The sequence below is a fragment of the Dromiciops gliroides genome, chromosome 2, assembly GCF_019393635.1.
Source record: "Dromiciops gliroides isolate mDroGli1 chromosome 2, mDroGli1.pri, whole genome shotgun sequence".
In the NCBI taxonomy this organism is placed as follows: domain Eukaryota; kingdom Metazoa; phylum Chordata; class Mammalia; order Microbiotheria; family Microbiotheriidae; genus Dromiciops; species Dromiciops gliroides.
The window spans coordinates 230,184,398-230,203,640 of record NC_057862.1 but is presented as its reverse complement, the minus strand read 5'-3'; the positions used below and the strand labels follow the sequence as shown (position 1 = coordinate 230,203,640).

At 37.1% G+C, this 19,243-nt stretch overlaps 1 protein-coding gene across 8 annotated transcripts in view; it reads left to right on the top strand.

Annotated features, from left to right (window-relative positions):
- Positions 1 to 19,243, top strand: part of LOC122737954 (neurexin-3-beta) — a 747,838-nt gene that overhangs the window by 517,052 nt on the left and 211,543 nt on the right. For all 8 annotated transcript variants that reach the window (XM_043979971.1, XM_043979964.1, XM_043979970.1 and 5 more), the window contains exon 3: positions 730 to 901. In XM_043979971.1, coding sequence (XP_043835906.1) covers positions 730 to 901 — 172 coding nt within the window. The remainder of the gene's footprint in view (positions 1 to 729; positions 902 to 19,243) is intronic.

The window sequence follows — 19,243 nt, the reverse complement described above, 5'->3', positions numbered from 1 at the left end:
AGGTGGCACAGTGGATAGAGTACTGGCCCTGGATCCAGGAGGACTTGAGTTCAAACCTGGCCTCAGACACTTGACACTTACTAGTTGTGTGACCCTGGGCAAGTCACTTAACCCCAATTGCCTCACACAAAAATAAAAAACAAAACAAAAACACTGCAGAAATATATATTATTCTATGATATCAGTTGTGGTCAATATTTAGATGAAAACTCTAAGAGAGAGAGATCTTACATGAACAATTATGGATTAAGACTTCTTGATGAAAACTAGTTTATGCCTTTAGGGACTCACCCTTAGGACCTTCAGCACTGTTCTTTGCACAAGCCGTCCTTATGCTCATAATAGTCTCTCTCCTTACCTATACTTTTTAGAACATTTGGCTCCCTGAAGGAAGCCTCTTGAAGCTGAGCCTTGAAAGACTCATCTCAAGTGCCACCTCCTTCAAGAGGCCTTTCTTGATTCCTCTGATTATTAGTGCCCCTTTCAAATCTTTGTATAATTATCTTGTATGTATGCCGTTTTTACTACTTACTTATATGCCAACATGTTATGTCTCCCAGTAGAATGTATATTCTCTGGATATAGGGATGGTCTCAATTTGTATTTGTATTCTCAGTAGCACACAATAGGTGTTTAATATATGCTTGCTGACAGATTAATAAACTTGAAATTTTGTGGATAAACTTTTCTATAGATAATAACAGTATCCTTTGCCATTTTGTCTTTTAGGAACAGGGTAAAATAGGAGTGGTCTTCAACATTGGCACAGTGGACATCTCCATCAAAGAGGAAAGTACTCCAGTAAATGATGGCAAATACCATGTTGTGCGTTTCACCAGGAATGGCGGCAATGCCACACTTCAGGTCGACAACTGGCCAGTGAATGAACATTATCCCTCAGGTACACATTTTACATTAATTCCTCCCATCCTTCAAATTACCATTCATGCTTCTTTAGTAGGAATTTTCTCAGGGCTTCCACCAAATCATTAAAATATAAGTATAAACTCAGTTTTCTGAATTTCTTATGGATGAAGAAAAAAAGTAATGTTGGTCTCAGACCACCACAGAAAGCTTCTGGAGGCTTATTAACCAGGTATTGCTTAATCAACCTATTGATTACCTACCTAATGCTGGCTGGCTCATACAGAATCTAGGGAGGAAATGTGGTATAGTAGAAAGACGTATGTTGTTCAGTGTTTCAGTCATGTCCAACTTTTCATGACCCCGTGGACCATAGTATGCTAGGCCTGCCTATCCTCCACTATCTATTAATGCCTGTCCAAGTTCATGTTTGTTGATCTGGATTCAGATACTGACTCTGCCAGTTAGTATCTGTGTGAATTTAGAGAAGTCATTCAAGTTCCATGAATCTCTTTCCTCATTTATAAAATAAGGATATGTGAGACTAGATGGATATATGAGACTAGTAGACTAGATGACCATTAGGGTCCCTTCTAGTTTTAAATCAGGGAACCTATATTATAATTAGCTTGTTTTAAAGAGTAGTACAGAAAGGTATACAATGGAAGAAAAGGCATACAATATTCTTGATCTTGATCTAGTAGAGAGATCAAAGTGATGTAGATACCAAATCTGGTATTTATGTTGCCATTTAGCCTGTTAAAACAAAAGGGAGAATTATGATATGATAGTGGTGTCACCAATCTTTCTAGCTGCATGTATTGCCAACTGTAATTGGTATATGAATGAAATTTTGTTCTACCATCTTACACTGGTGTGGGTTATAGTGAAAACAAAGCTACAGTCCAAATTCTAGCCATAATGTTAACCTGTTTAAAAATCATCTCCCTCTTTTCCCCAATTTACTTTCTCATCTTAAAGTTAGGGCCTAGTAGGCATTTTTAGGATCAATGGTACTATGATTACTATTATTGTGTATAGACATTTCAGTCTTTGCTTTAGTTTTGAGTTCAAAGAACTTATAGAGGGAGAGCTTGCAGAATGGAGAATAATAGTACTAGTGGCATCATGAGAGAAAGTTTACTCCTGTAAATAGGGACTGCTCAAATATCCCTTTTCTTCTCTTCCTTTCTCCATCCTAACTTTCAGTGTTGTTATGTTTTCATCTTTGATCACCTACAATAGAATTGCCTCATCTTAAAGATGACCTGGTCAGGGGTATAGAAGTAAACAGAAATTTTGTGCTACAAATTCAGAGGTCAACTACTATTGATGATTTGCTTGTCACATACTTCTCTTGTGTGAACTTTCTGACTGCATGTGAGTGCTGTCACTATTGTCTAGACCCCAAGTTTTGTCACACTGTACCATGGGCATTCTACCAAATGCTTATATGCCACCAATAAATAGTTTACCTTTTAATTATGCCACTCAAGAGAAATACCCAAGGCTCACCACACCTAATTGTGTTTCGGGACTCTTTCTTAACACATTACTTAAAAGATCAGAGTGCCACATTGAAGTCAGCTTAGCCTCTTGATAGCTTTAGGATATCTAGTCTTTTCTTTGTAACACAAACTTTAATAAAAAAAAACACAAAACAAAACAAACCAGCATTCTAGATTCCCAAAGGTGTTTGAGAAATTAATTCTATTTCTTTGGTCTCACTGTCTCACTTTCCACATAGTAACCAAATGACCCTGTGTTTTATTCTGTCTTCTTTTAGCACTTTTGGGTTAAGTCATAGATGCGCCTTGATGAAGGTATTCCTGTAGAGGATGAGTCTTTGAAAATAGCCAGAGGCTTTATAGTATGTTTTCCTGACATCCAAATGCAAGATACTAATAGAAATGATTTTCTTTTCAAAATGCATGTTATTTAAACCCTAGAGGGGGAAAAAAAACAAAAATAGATAGAGATCTTAGAAACTGTTCATTTGCTCATAGGGAAAAAAAATCAATCCTACTCTGTGAATATCATCATTGGCCCTGCTAGTGCTGCTGCAGGGTCTGTCTATGTTTCTATTAGGAATTTCAAGGCTTTCTAAATTGGTATTAACCACATGCCCTAAGCTCTCACAGAAAATACAAAGTTAAACTGCCAGCAATAGAACTTGCATATCTTTGGCCATTGTAAACCTAGAGATGTATAAGCAACCTGGTGACCCTTCGGTGTTTGTCTATCTCAGAAATTCTTTGTGTATTCTGTTTAAAATAACTTGTGGCTTTGTAACTCGTGTCTAATCTGTAACTGAAGTTTTCTCTAACAGTATTTTTTCCCCAGAAAAGAGGAGGAAAACAGATATATTTAATCATTGTTTAGTAGGGTCCATTAAAAGCAAAATAATGATATAATAATGATTAGCATTTAGTTCTTTACAAAGGGCTTTGCAAAGCCCCTTACAAATATTACCTAATTTTCTCTCCACCCTTGGATAAAGGTGTTATTTCCATTTTACCATTTATGAAGCTGAGGCAAACAGAGCCCTAATGACTTTTCCAGGGTCACATAGCTAGTAACTTTTGGAGGCTGGATTTGAACTCGGGTCTTCCTAACCTCATAGCCTGTATTTCATTCACGGCTTGGTTATAATCCTCATACACACACACACACACACACACACACACACACACACACACACATATATATATATATACACATGTTTATATGTGTGTATGTATATATAAATCCAATTTCAAAAAGCCCTGGACAGGATAATCTCTAAGGCTCATTGTAGTCCTAAATTGATGGTTTTATAATCTGTATGTCAGTGGTTATGTTACTAAAAGGTGTAGATGCAGGGTCATTCTTAAAGCATTGGTGATGTGATTATATCTATGTCCCGATTAGTGAGAATAATGAATCCTATGAAGTTGTCACATTATTCAAATTTACATTGTATGTTTCTAGTATTCTAGAGCTAATTTTCCTATTTTATGTAATTAGAATTCAAATGCATGACACCACTTCACAGAATTCATTATTTGCACTACTCGGGTCCTGGTTGTACAACATTCAGTTGAAATGGCATTCAATATTTGAATGAACCATTACCATTTACCCTTGGCTGCCTAAATCAGAAAGCCTTATGATGCTCCAAGTTAGGATTTGAATTCTATATTAAGCTCTTCAGCTTATTTATACAAAGACTTTAGTTGATTCACTTTCTTATGTTTTCTGCATTCTCTCACCTGTAAAATGGGAAGAATTCAGCTTACTGAATTTAATTCTTCCCTACCTTCCTCCTTGGAGTATTGGAAGAATTCCTTGGAGTAAAGTGATATACTGTATTTTAAGCACAATTTGGCAATAGCAGCTACATAAAATGAGTGGCTTCCTTTTAAAGTTGTCATCAAAAATATCTCCAAGAGCCCAAGCTTCACTGAACAAATCAGGCCATTCTGCCCAGATGGTTTCTGAAACACTGATTTTTCTCCCATTTCCCCCTATATCTATGTATTTATTCTGTTTCGGAGACAATACTAATCATTGAAACATTCAATGAAGAAATACCTTCATTTGTCTATTACTAATGTTTAGAAGGCAAAGAAACACAGAGCAGCTACAGTTCAGAAAACATGATATCAGAGAGTTGATCCTTCCCTGAGGTCCCCCACTCAGAAATGAGCTAGTCAACTGTGCATTCTTCTCATGAGCATTGATAGAGCTTCATAGGCTTTACTAGAACATCCAGCCAGGCATTATTTAGAGACCAGCTTGGCACAGGGCATAGAGTGTTGGCTCTTTTTGAATCGCAGCTGTGAATCAAGAAGAATACAAAATTAGAATAGCATTAAGGCAAAAAGAATCTTCGTGTGTGTGTGTGTGTGTGTGTGTGTGTGTGTGTGTGTGTGTGTGTGTGTGTGAATTGGGGTTAAGTGACTTGCCTAGGGTCACACAGATAGTAAGTATTAAGTGTCTGAGGTCGGATTTGAACTCAGGTCCTCCTGACTCTAGGGCTGGTGCTCTATCCACTGTGCCACCTAGCTGCCCCAAAAGGAATCTTCTGACAGTTAATTCAGGAATAGATAATAATTTCTAAAAACCATCCTTTTGTGTGGGACATACTTTATTTTAAAACTGTAAATAGAATCATCTGTGAGATAAAAGAACAAGTACCCCAGAATGACCTTTTGAGCAGTGACAAATGTTAGATAAAACACGTCAATTCTTGCCTTGAGACCTTGTGGAGGCAGCAGTGAGGGAAAGGAGGTAGGAAGGGGAAAAGTAAATTTAACGGGAAGAAGGAATTAATTTCAGCCTGAGGCTAGAGTCCTCATGGGAAAATGAGATGGCTTAGATTGTTAGGGATCATTTCTTAGATTTACCTCTGGTTGACTAGACCACGGAAATCTAAGTGTAGTGTTGTAGCAAAACCATAGGACTTGCATTTCAAAGACATGACTTCATATCCCAGTTCCGCCACTTACCTATGTGAGCTATGTTATATAATTTCCTTCCTCTGGGCTGCTTCTTCCTCATCAGTAAAATGAGAGAGTTTTTCTTTTTTTCAATCTTACCCTTCTCTGATTTTGAATTATTAGATTTTAATCACCTTGAGGGTAGGGACTGTCTTTTTGGCGGGGGGGGGGGGGGAGAGGGAGGGTTCAGTGACTTGCCCAGGGTCACAGCATCAAGTGTCTGAGGTAGGATTTGAACTCAGGTCCTCCCAAATCCAGGGCCAGTGCCTTATCCACTGTGCCACCTAGCTGCTCCCAGGGACTTTCTTTTACCTTTTTTGTATACCCAGCACTTAGCACACTGTCTGGTACATAGTAGGTGCTTAATAAATGTTTACTGAATGATTGATAAGTGTGCATGGTCTTATTCAAAGAACAGTATGTTCCTGTTCAGATTGGGACCAGCTTTCCTAAGACATACTCAAATGGACCTGTGATCTACTCCACCAGGTATTCTGTTTGTTTATGTGGACTGAAACCTATCTTTATTTATCCATTCTATGCTATTCTTATCCATGCTCAACCATAAGTTTGCCACAGGAGATCCATCCAACATCCTGAGGAGCTTCTTCCTCATACCACAAAGACACCAATGACACACAAGAGTTATCTTGGGAAATCAAGTGCCACTGTCCCATATTTAGGTTGGCAAGGTACATCAAGCCAAAGGGACAACTCATTTCTTAGATGAGAAAGTTGAACTTCATGGCCCCCCAAATCCTTTCTAGTTCTAAATCTATGACTCTGTAGTCCTTTGGCATTTCAAGATACAACCTCTACAAAGTTGACAAACAATACAGAGCTACAATATTCAATAACTTGTGTATTATTTCACATTTGTCCTTGGTCTGGGAAATGGGAATATGATTATCTATTTAAAAAATGGTCTTTGGGGCAGGTAGGTGGTGCAATGGATAGAGTACCAGCCCTGGAGTCAGGAGGACCTGAGTTCAAATTTGGCCTCAGATACTTGACACTTACTAGCTGTGTGACCCTGGGGAAGTCACTTAACCCCAACTGCCTCACAAAAAAAAAATGGTCTTTTACAGTAGTGTTCTATGAGAGATACCACCCTCAATGGTAGACAGAGTGACTTCAGGATGGTTTTCTTTGCTCAATTAATAACAGACTAATGTGCTTTCTTTCCCTTTCTCTTCAAAAACACCAATGGTGAACTGCATTCAAATGCTGAGTGACTACTGAGCTGAATTAATAGTGGGTTACAAGAAGGCAATAGTGAGCTCATTAAATTGAAGATGGTCTTCCCATGTTGTTTGCTCCCAGGGATCATTTTGTTAAGTGAAGACTTCTTTCTATGGGTAACCATTTCCCTATTTCCAAGAGCCATTCCCAAAGTAAAGCCAAATAATTTTTTTTTAGCCACAAGAAACCTTATGGTCTATAAACTGTAGTCTCTGCCAGAAGCTAGTTCAGGTAATGAAAGACTCTGACATGTTTTATTTCAAACTGTAATAGCCTTTTCATATTCTGGGTCCTTTACATTGGGATGAGAGAGACTTTAAATGTAGATCTCCATGTATAGGCTGACGTCATTGAGATTTCTAAGGGTTAAAAACAAATCTGGGAGCTTGACATGAAACTAAAACTCCTGAGGCCCTGGTCTTTCATTAATTCCTAGCCGGGAGGTTGTCTTTGCCTGTCTTTCTATCTTTGCTTGTGAAGATTTGAGTCTTTGCCAGATTTGGAGTATGCATTAAAATAAGCTACATCTACCTGCTCATTCATCCATGCAAGACAAAACTCTACCTTCAGTTTCAGCAGGGAAGGGAAAGGGCTGGTGAAGAAACCCGAAGGAAACAGAAGTATGAAGATGATTGGAAGGGAGTATAATTTCAGTCATATTTTTAGATATCAAATTTCAATAGAAACAGATCTCTGCAGGTTTCATATTGACTTAAAAATACACATTAATATTATCTATATATTATTTTTACTTATTTTGTTAAACATTTCCCACTTCCATTTTAATCTGGCTCAGGCAGCATTCAGGAATTTTATAGACAGCATGGCCTAAGGGCCTGAGTTTGACTCTTGAGGTTTAGAGCATTTGACTTCTTATGCTTTTTAAGTTCTTTTGACTCAGTGGTATAACGACTGGAATGACGTCACCTGCTGGAGACTTACTGTAGGAAAGCTCCACCATGAGGAAAAGGTCTCTGAGGGCAAGACCATGAGTCTTTTCTTTGGTGTCAGGAAGTGATGTTTGCTTGTGGGAGGAAGAAGGGGGAGGCTGGCGCTCTGACTTGCTTTCTTTTGTGTGGACTCTGTTGAAGAGCGGAGCTAGAAATGTGCTCTCCCTTTAATAAATAGGTGAATCTAGGCCTTTCTCTCTCTCTTTACCAAATTTTTATTCTCCTTAATAAATGCTTAAAAGTCTAACTCTTGCTAAAGCTTATACTTTATTGGCAACCACTCATGAGATATTTCAGACAGACTAGCTAGAATTTTAGCCCCTTACAGTGGCCCAAATTCCTTCTTCCAAGTTCAATAGGATTCTATTGAGAGAAACAGATATTTTTCTTATAGCTCAGACTAATTTTATATAGGTAGGGAGGGACAACCTGACATATTGAAAAGGGGACAGGATTGGAAATGAGAAAATTTAGATTCTGCCACTAGCTAGCTGTATAATTATCAGTAACTCAGTTTATCTCTAAGAACCTTATGGGGCTCATCTGTTTAAAAAACAAACATTTCGTCCAGATGGTCACCAGAGTTCCTTTTGACTCTAGACTTCTATTCATGTAGTACCTTCACTTTGTCTTGATACAATGTGGAAGGGACTAGCCTTTATCAGAATTAGGTGTAAGAGGGAGCTACATGTACATGATTTCAATTAGGAAAACATGATTTATCATAATATACAGATTTAATATAGACAAGAGCAAGGAGGTTGAGGAATGAATGCAGGTCCTTTTATGCGAGTCATCTCTATGTTCTGTGTGTATGTGTTTGTATATACACATTTGTTTGTGTGTATATACATACAGTACACATGCGTAGTGATCCACAAACATCTGTATATAGGTGTGTATGTTCTGTACATATACACATACACACATATGTGTGTATGTATAAAATAAACAAAAAAAATCATCGACAAGTTTGATCCAAAGAAACCAGACTAATCTGCCAGCTGACTGAATTGAGCTCATTCCTACAGTTACCATTTGGCTACAAGATTATAATAATATCACCATTTTGAAATAGTATGGTGCTTTGTGGTTTCCAAAGTGCATTCATAAACATGATCTCATTTGTCCCTCATGACATTTTATTTCTTGGGTTGTCTTGGGCCAGGGAATTCATCCTCAAGTAGTCAGTCTTTTTAACAGCAATATTTTTCTTGGTGGTGTTATATGGTAGTAAGCTACATACTAAAACCACAGTAGAATTGGAATTGGAGGAGGGGGTCACAAAAAAGTCCATTGTGACCAGATTGTGAGCAGATTGTAACACATTACCAAAGTGCTCGCGCACGCACACACACACACACACACAAAACCAAACCAAACCAAAGCAAACCAAACCAAACCAAACCAAACCAAACCCAATGAGGAATTCTGCAGGAGAAATGATCTAAAGAGCCATGAAACAAAATGTCTAATGGAAAAGAACGATGAGCTAGCTGATCACATACTGGCAACACCAGTTTACCAATGAATTGCTTATGTGCTCCATTGGTATTCTGACAACATCAAGAGAATGTATAGAAGAAGGCCCTTAGCATGTTGGGTGGACCCATTATGGTTAACTTAAACCAGGATACAGATGAAAGTTCCACAGTATGAATAGGTATCCATGATTTATAATCTTTATCATTGGAAGGAATACCTAGATCAAGAAGTTTATAGATCCACTGGAGTATTGGAATGAAAAAGGGCAGGGCAAGTATTATCATTTGTATGCTGCAAATAATAAAATGGAGGTTCAGAAAGATGAAGTGACTGCTTACTGAACTAGTAATTGATAGAGCCAGATATCTAGCCTAGGCTCATTGTTTCCAAAATTGAAATGGTTTTAAAGGGCAATTGGAAGAAATTGCTCACTGTTATGGTCCTTTATGGGTACCACTCCCTAGATTTAATGAAAATTCAGAATTGCCACAGCTGAAGAGTTGAATTTCTATAACTAGAAATGGATGATGATCATGAAAATACCCCTTCTTAAACCTTTGCCCAACCCCCATATTAAAAAACAAGAAAGAAGCAGTTTTGAAATTTCAGTGGATACTTTTATATGGTTACAGTTGTAGTTCTTCCCAGAGACTGCAGAATGTGATGCTTCTTGTCACACTTAACACTGACAAATGTATCCAGGTAATTCACTGGGATGGGTCAGTGTTGGACCTTTGAGCCCTCTAAAACGTCATGTCTCATGCTTGTTTCTAATGCCACTGGAGTTCAGGGCACCTATGTCATCTTTTTCTTCCCTGCCAGTAGGTGAAACTTATTGTCAATATTAGGGCACTTCTGTGCACTGACATCCTATATCTTTCTTGATCCTGTCTTCCCTTTCCATACTATATCTAAGGAGATATGCCACATGGATTGACCCCTGTTAAATGATGGTCTGTTTTATTGCATAGTAATCAGGTCATGGGAGGGTAAATGGGTGGAGGATGAGGACAAAGGTATAGGGAAGGAAAGAAGAATGGAGAGGGGTTTAATTTTGGTTATATTGGCCAAACTTCTTTTCTCCTCTGTGATTTTCCAGCCACAAGATAAATAGCCTTGTATCTTACAAGCTAAATACAATTACCACTATCAAACCTAGAGCCTTTCTCTCCCTGTAAATGTCTCTTGGAAGCTGATAAGCTTTTCAAGGGGAACTGTGGGCTTCTGCCTAATCCTGAGATTAAACGCAGCCACCCAGAAGACAGCCAGAGATAATTTTTTCTCTCTCTCCCCAGGAGGGAAGAGGTGGGGGTAGGAATATAGGGAGAACACCCAGATCCTCTCTTGAGATATTAAGCGGACATACACAGGACTCAAGGTTATTTGTAAAGGAATTACACAAAACACAATTGAGCATGTTATAATGATGAGGAATTACATCAGATAAAGTGATGGTTGTTATAGTTACTAAAGATGAGACTTATCAGGGATACCTCTGGGACCGGGTAGGGCTTGTGGGCAGGAGGGTGATTGAGGGAATTAATTTTTTTTCTATTAGCTTCTCTGGTCCTGTATTCAGTGCTCATTTTAATCTTCTGACCCTAGTATATCCTTCTGAAAATTCAATAACACATGATACTGAATTTTATGCACATATCTTAAATCATATAAGACTGGATCTATGTGGCAAATAATATGGACTTCACATTTGGTTCCTAAGGGAAATGGATTTGTCATAGAACTATATAGTCTTTTGTCCATTCCCTTAGATCCAATTATATTCAGTGTGGAAAAAAAAACCACAAAAACTATTAGCTAGGATTTATGCACAGTTGATGGACCTTTTTTCCCTTTATGCAAAAACTGTTCTGGGATCAAAATGATAACCTTACCTTATTCAGACTCTATTATACATAAACTGAGCTAACTCAAATGCACATGAAAGTAGACTTGCCTACATGGTATCCGTTTTAGATGATTACATTGAGGACTACATACAGGAACTCTCAGGTAATTGCAAAAAAAGCATTTAAATTGAAAAAAAATCATTTTAAAACTTTATCCTATTGCTGATTGGGAGATGTTTAATTAAATTCACAAAGCTTTAAGAAATTCAAATCCCTGCCTTATCCATAGAGCACAATATTTGTTTTATTACCTTGGAAAAGTTCCATAACCTTACTTTCTAAGTTTCCCTGTAGAATGGGTACATTAATAGTATAAAATTATTAGGATAAGACATTCAGGGGAAAAAGATTGATTTTCTCTGACTTTAAGCCAAATTATTATCTAACGCCCATCTAATAATGTGACTTATCTACAAGAAAAACATTTCATTTCTTGAAATCCTTCTCAATTTATTCCCTGCAAAGGATAGATATTGAGAATTTCTAGGTCTATATCTTTAAAGTATGTAAGACACATTAAGCTTTTTCAATAAAGATATGACATAAATATCCAATAATAAAAATAACACTAATGCATATATATTAGAGATGACATATATAGATATGTATGTGAAGATATCTCTCTATATCTATATAATCTACATCCACACACATTACATACCATTTATAATTCTATAAAGCGCTGAGGACAATGAAAGGTACTTTATGCTGTAAATCACTCAATCAATAATAATCTTATTTTTGCTCATCACAAAGAGATAAAAACAATGCATTCCTCTCCTATGAAATCCCAGTCAATATCCCAGTACACAAAATTTCAGAAAATGTTGGATGGAGTGGAAAGAGAGAAAAACGAGTTAAAGGCAGAGTTATTCTTTGTTTTTCCACCCCTTGGTTAGGCAATTGGGGTTCAGTGACTTGCCCAGGGTCACACAGCTAGTAAGGGTCAAGTGTCTGAAGCTGGATTTGAACTCAGGTCTTTCTGAATCCCGGGCCAGTGCTCTATCCACTGAACCAGCTGCCCCCACAGTTATTCTTAACCCTGAATTTCATAGAAATTATTGTATTTAATTAGACCCCCAATGATATTTATGCATGGCTTTTCCTCATGATATTTGATTTTTCACATAATAAATCTTTACATGGTTCTCCAGCAAGCATTCCAATCCTTCTTGTTGGCATGAGTTGAAGGAATATGCAAAATGTCATTGAAGGATTTTTTTAAGCATTTCATAAAAAAACTTTATATATGTAAAAGAGACAATGAACAAAGTAGTCCTTATGATACACAGTTTGAAGATGATAAGAGCACAAAACCCATGGGGAACATATTACTAAGACACATAACAACAGGGTTAAAATTTGATGAGGACAATACTCAGTGAAAATCACAACAAAGTTGAGATAGGTAAAAATATTTTAAAAAGCCACAACATCCCAGAACTTGATTAAAACTATAATATGTTATAGATAGTAATGCTACTGGCTCCCATCATCAGGGCGCTTTGAGTTTGAGTTAAACTATTTAGCCTTTTCCTCATCTCCCTTGAGCATATTCATAGATTTTTTTTAAATGAAGAAAAATTAATTAGGATTTGGGTTTCAGTCTGTAACTATGGAATGTCTTTTCTTTGTTCTTTTTACAAAGTTAACTAGTTTATATAGAATTAAGCATTGAGTCTTGGGTGTGTAGGCCACTGTCACATCACAGAAGGCTAACTACCTGAAATACATAATTAAGTAAATGAAGATATGCTTATATGTACCTTTCAGATGACTACTTTCAGATCCATACACACAGAAACACTCACATATTTGAATTAAAAAGGCAAACCTCATTAACGCTATTACAGATGTAAGTTCACTTAGAAACTATACTATTCACAAAAACCCTACCTTGACTGGCCCAGAGATCATTGTAATAGCACTATTAAACATTTACTCAAAAATGTGCTACAGCCTAACTTGTAATTGCCAGTCTCAATGTTTAATTAAAATGAGTTTGCTCATATAATGAAATATAATTAATTCTCCCTATTCAATGCTGAATCTTGATTCCACTTATTTATAAGAATGCAATAGCCCTATTTTACAAAAATTGGGAGATGATTTTGGCTAGCTATCCCTGAATATGGGACATTTAGGAGAATGATATTCACAAATCCTACTTTTGTTGTTGTTGAGTTGTCTGAGTCTTCTTGACCCTTTTTCTCAGCAAAGATACTGGAGTGGTTTGCCATTTCCTTCTCTAGCTCATTTTACAAATGAGGAACCGAGGCAAACAGGATTAAGTGACTTGCCCAGGATCACACAGCTAGTTAGTAAGTGTCTGAGGCCAGATTTGAACTCATGAAGCTGTCTCCTCATTCCAAACCCAGTGCTTTATCCACTCTGTCACCCAGCTACCAATCAGAAGCCAGAGCTTAGTGAGGAAAACATTTGATCTGTAGTTGCTAAGTTTGAATTCTAGCTCAGATACTTAGTAGGTGTATAATTCTAGGTAAATGACTTACCATCTAGAGAAGGGGAGGGAGAACATTTCAGGCATAGGGGCAGCCTATGAAAATGTCCAGAGAAATGAGATTGAGTGATTATTATAAAAACTGAAGAGTTTTACATGTTTAAAGGTTATGTGTATAGAGGAAAGTATACTGGATTTGGAGTCAGAGGAGGCAGGTTCAAGACTCTGCTCTGCTCAAATTGCTGCCTCTGTGATCTTTAACAAGAAAAGTCTCTTCTCTGGGCCTCTCCTTTGTTGGTAGTGTTGGGGGTGGGTTCCCATGGTCTTTAATAGTTTTTTTTCCAGCTCTAAAGCATATGTTTATGTATTAAAGAATAAACTGTCATAATAGCTAGAATTCATATAGCTTTTTAAAGTTTGCTAAGCAATTTGTCTCATCTGAACCTCTCAACAACCTTGGGAGATTATTATCTTTGCAGTTTTACAGATGAAGAAATTGAGTTTGAGAAAGATGTCATGACTTGCCCAAGATCACTTAGCTAGTGTATAAGGCAATATTTAAACTTTTCTCCCAGACTCCAGCTACAATATTCTACCAACTGTGTCACCTAGTTGCCAAATAGTATTTTAAAGCAAAAGAAAATTTCATTTTCTTAACTTTCTGTAGTGCTTTACTTAGAATTATATAAAAAGAGTGAGGAGCTAATGTTTTGGGGTTTTTTGGTTTTTTTGGTGGGGCAATGAGGGTTAAATGACTTGCCCGGGGTCACACAGCTAGTAAGTGTCAGGAGTCTGAGGCCGGATTTGAACTCAGGTCGTCCTGAATCCAGGGCCAGTGCTCTATCCACTGCAGCACCTAGCTGCCCCCAGAGAAGCTAATGTTAAAGAAGTGAATGAACTGAGACAATCCACCCCCGGTAGCATGTTTTGAATATTTTGAGTATTGTGGCCTCAATGTTGAGTTTTATTTGGGCATGGAAAATTAAGTGAAACAAGTATACATAATCCATTCACCTGTGTTTTAAAAAATGCAAATACAATTTTTCATGCACTCAGTAGCAAATGTCCTGATAAATTATTGTTAACAGTAGCATAGTACTACTGCATAATGCATGGGTAAAATGCAAAATAAACTTTGTAGTACAAGTCAAATATTCTTGGTTCTACTTAGCTGAGATAAGTTCTGTTCATGCAAAATGGATTCCTGTTTATCTGGAGAATTGCTTTCCTCCTTTTCTCTCTATCATTCACAGGTTCTCCCGCTTTCTTCACAGTCTCTGGCCCAACTCCTCCATTGCATTCTCAGAAGCATTAGATTTATTCCCTGTTTTGCTACAAATATTTATTGTTCTGTATATCCTTCCTGTCCAGACTTAGTCACTTTTAATTTCTCCCAGTCTAGATCATCCTTAACCTACTGACCAGAGCTTTTAAGTTATACTTCAGTGTAATCTACCTCATGTTACATATCTGTTCTTTTCCAAAATAGAGGGGTTGGTGAGACTATACTTGTACTGTGTCTTGATTCTGCATTATTTTTTTTAATCCAGTATGGTATAGAGGAAAGGTTATTGGAAAGAGAATCAGAAAACTAATTTTATATTCCTGTGTCCCCCAATTGGCTTTGTGAACTCGAGGAAGTCACCTTAGGTCTCTGAATCTCTGGATCCTCATTTGTAAAATGAGGTGATATTGTACATGACTTCTAGATCCTTTGACCTATGACTCTTTGACTTTTAAAATCATGGCTTGTCCATATTGCAGACCTTGAGAGTTAATTCTAATTTTGTTGTCATGCTCTAAAATGTTATGCAATTTTACATGATCACCGAAGTGTAGTTTTGTAAACAGCATGGTTTAAATGAGATGGCAGTAGTAGAAGACTGATAAGTCACAGTAATGCTGTCTCAAAAAGAAAAATTCAACTAGCAAATCCAGATCATCAAACCCTTATATCTTTATATTGTTATGTATATTTTTTCTGTCACATTGGGCTTGCTCTGTTTTTTTGTTCAAAAGGAATAATCAAGATATATATTTGATCTTTCTTGTGTATCTGTTTTTTTTTTTTTCATTTATCTTGCTCCCAGTGACTCCACATTGCTACATATTACAGGGAAACAGTTAACCAGGCTTATAACAAATTGAACACAAAATGTTGTTCAGATCTCATTGTTTGCTAGAATCCCAGGGCCAAGTGGAATTCTAGGTTAACAAAGCTGACATGCAACAACCCTGATACTGATATTGCCTTTGTTCCCAGGAAGGCAAGAGAGAATCAGAAACCATCAAAACCACCCACTTCTAAAAGTATAGATTAAGGAACTATCTTCCTGTGTCACAGTGCTAGAAAATATATAAGGAGGATTGCAGGAGCACAGTACGTATTCTTCTTTAAAGGCAGCAGGATGGGTGGGTGGAGGCTGAAATTAGTAGTATGCCTTCATTACTCCTTATTATACTTTGCTGAATAGTCATCAAAAGTGAGGTGTCAGGGCGGAATCCTTAGGTTATCTGGGTGAACAGGACAGCCAAAACCTTCTGTGAACTCAGATGCAATGAGAATAATCAACAGTTGACAGTAATAACCAATAAAAAAGATGGAAGCATCAGAAAATTGCACTCTTCCCTGCAACTGATCTCCTCAAACTAATTATCCTGTATACTTACTAATGCTATAAGTGCTATTTGACAAGACATCATTGGCTCATCTATAGCTGCTGCATGAACTCAGGCAGATTGAGTCACTCAAGGGCCTTCTTTTAATCTCTTTTGGATCATTATTGCAAAGATGAAAGCAGATTTCTGAGAGGTGAAATTCAAAGGAACATAGCAATTAGAAATAGTAAGAGTACTAGGTCATCCAGTCCATTTCCCTGGCCACTTCAGAAATGTTTCCTATGATATAGACTTTAGCGATTTGCCTAGCTCGGTTAAAAATGTCACAAATTCTGGCATTTCCCTTTCCTCTTTTGAAGGAGAATAGAGCACTCTGATTTCTCCTACTCAGCCTCAATTTTTCTTTGTTCAGTTCAACTCCATCACTCACAGAAATGATAAGTGAAATATTTGAAATCATTCCTATCATATCTGGTTCATGGTCCCTTATAAAAATCTAGTACCAATATCCCCCAAGAAATACCAGTCATTAATTGTTCCTATGAATATAATGACTTAGGGCTAACAACATTAGAAGGCATAGATAGTTCCACAGGAACTAGATAATTGAATGGGATGGGGAAGAGCTCTCTCAGAGTGGAATAATCCTGAATCTTGGCTTAACTGGTACTATCCACTGAGCAATGTTGCAGGAAAGTTAAGATAATTTTGATGGGTGTGTTTATGACATCCTAACAATATCATTGGAAGATGATCTGTTGTTGAAATATTAGGTAGATTATGCCTATAGTTGCTTCTTAATTATGAGTGCCCACAAGTCATTACACAGAAAATTCAGCAGATAAAGTTCTTTCTCTTGAGAAAACTATGAAATCCTTCCCTCATTAATGACTTAAGTGATGAGTATGGAACAACAATTAATGCCTATTTATATTTTTTATTGTCTAAGTTTTATGCCTGAACTAGAGATGGTGTCACATAAAAGCCTTAATTTAGCTTGGGTGCTTAATATAAATTGGAAAAAGTAATAAATTCAAGCTCTTCTTCAGTTACCAATATTTCTGTAAAAAACAAATATCCTTCTTAAGTAGTTGGCCTTAATACAAATACAAATAAAATGATGACTCTTTAATAATTATTTTTGGTGTCATTAACATAGTCATTAGACATGTCACAGACATGACATATATGTGTGTATATGTATGTACATTTATATACATGAATATATATGTATCTTTTGAGTTGTTAGTTAAAATATTAATATTTGTGTTTTTTTCCTTTTTTAAAGTTTTAAAGTAAACTTCATTGATGTCCTTTGTCTTTATATTATAATTTCTCATGCATCCTCCAAATTCTACTCTTCCTTGTGATGAAGAGCAACAAAAACATCAAATACTGACAATGTATACAATATTCTGTCCTAGAAATCCACCAAATCTCTGTTGTAGAGGAGGTGTAATTCTTTATTTCTTCTATAGAACTCCATTGGTTTTTCTATAATGCTTAGTTCAACTTCATTTAGGTGACCTTTTCTTTTAGATGGTTGTACTCATTTTGTCATTTTTTCCCCTTTGGTTCTACTTATTTCTCTTTGCATCAGTTTGTATATCTCTTTCTTTAGTTTATTGGGACTTTGAATCATCCATGTTGTTACTGTCAGTTCTGTCTTTCCAGTTTGTTTTCTAGCATCACTCCAAGAACTTTTGTCCCAATATGATCAAATTTATTCTATACTGGTAGTTCTCAATCTTTTCTTTTTACCCTAATTGTGACTTTGGGTTCTAAGTTATAGGTGGAAGCAAAAACATTTGCTATTAAAAATAGTGACAACATAATATTGGGGTAAGAAAGTTATTTGGATGGGAGGGCCTTATTTGCACAGTCAAATCATACTGCATGGAGGACCTCTTTTCTACCTCTGAGCATTTGACCTTAATTAAGGGTCAGTTATGCCTCATTGTCCATTCTGATCCTGGCAAGAGCATGAGTAAGGAGATGAGAAAATGTTTTACCCAAGAGAATCTAACATTCCCTGGATAGGGAAAATTTAAGAAATGAGCTGTCCACTGGTTTCACACTGACAAGACTTTTCATCCCAAACTAGCCCTTCTTTTTGAATCAATATTCTGTAAATGGAGGAGTAAGAAGTTCAGGTTAGCTTTCCCATAGAGCTTTTCATCACCTCATACTGTCCTTCTCCAAAATTACTTTGTTGAAAAGTGAGATGATTGAGACCACTCACCTTCCTGCTTCTCCCAGATTAGGTTCTGTTTTCTCCCCTTAAGAAGCTCTGCTCTTGGCCTCTTGTTTTGGGTATCAAATGCCTACTTTTTGTAGATGGGAATGGGACAAATTATATTCTCAACCTTTGTCATTACATTATCCCCCCCCCCAATAGTAGATCTCCCTAACTCTCCAAGGTTAGAAGGCAATAGTTTCTCACATTCTAATCTCAGTACCGATTGGTATGGGGATTTTGACCTGTTTTGATTGTAATCTGGATTGGTTTACCCTTTTTAAGGCAGCTAGTTCATTCCCTCCTTCCACAGATTGATGCTGGATTTAATGCAGTCATCTAATTGGCTTAGTCTTCAGCTCAGAAATCCTGAACTCAATCAAATGACTAGCTTCAACCTACCTGGTTGCTGCAATTACAAGCATGGACCACTGTTCCTAGATCTTGGAAGTACTTTTGCTTTGGTTCATAATGCTCTAGGTTTATTGTTTTGCTTTTGGTTGAATCAATAGAATCCCGAGTCCAACTTTTTCCTTTCCCCAAAGGAAGGCCCCATCTCCCACACAGGATACCTGCCTCACCAATTCCTTTAGCTCTACCATGGACAAAGTTGTTCTTCTTCCCCCTTTGCCAAGTCAATACCAGAGGGGCTAATTAGGTAGCACCATAGCCACCTACATTCAGCAGAGGCAATAAGGAGATCACATCTAAGGGCTCTTTGATCTCTTCAACCACAGTGTACCTGGTCTATCTCCAGCTTGCCATGCTTTGGTGTCCACAACTCTTTACATGAATCTCAGGAGGGTTGAAGATCCCAACTAAACTTATCCAAAGGATCTGTTATGATAATTCCTTAGATTCCTCAAAATCATAATTTGGGTCTCATTCAAAGGTTAGGATCCAAGGTCCTCCCTAAACTGAGGATTTGTTATTTCTTTACTATGGAATGTGACATTCTGGAGCATTTTTTTTCCCATTCATTTTGCCTGCTAATGACA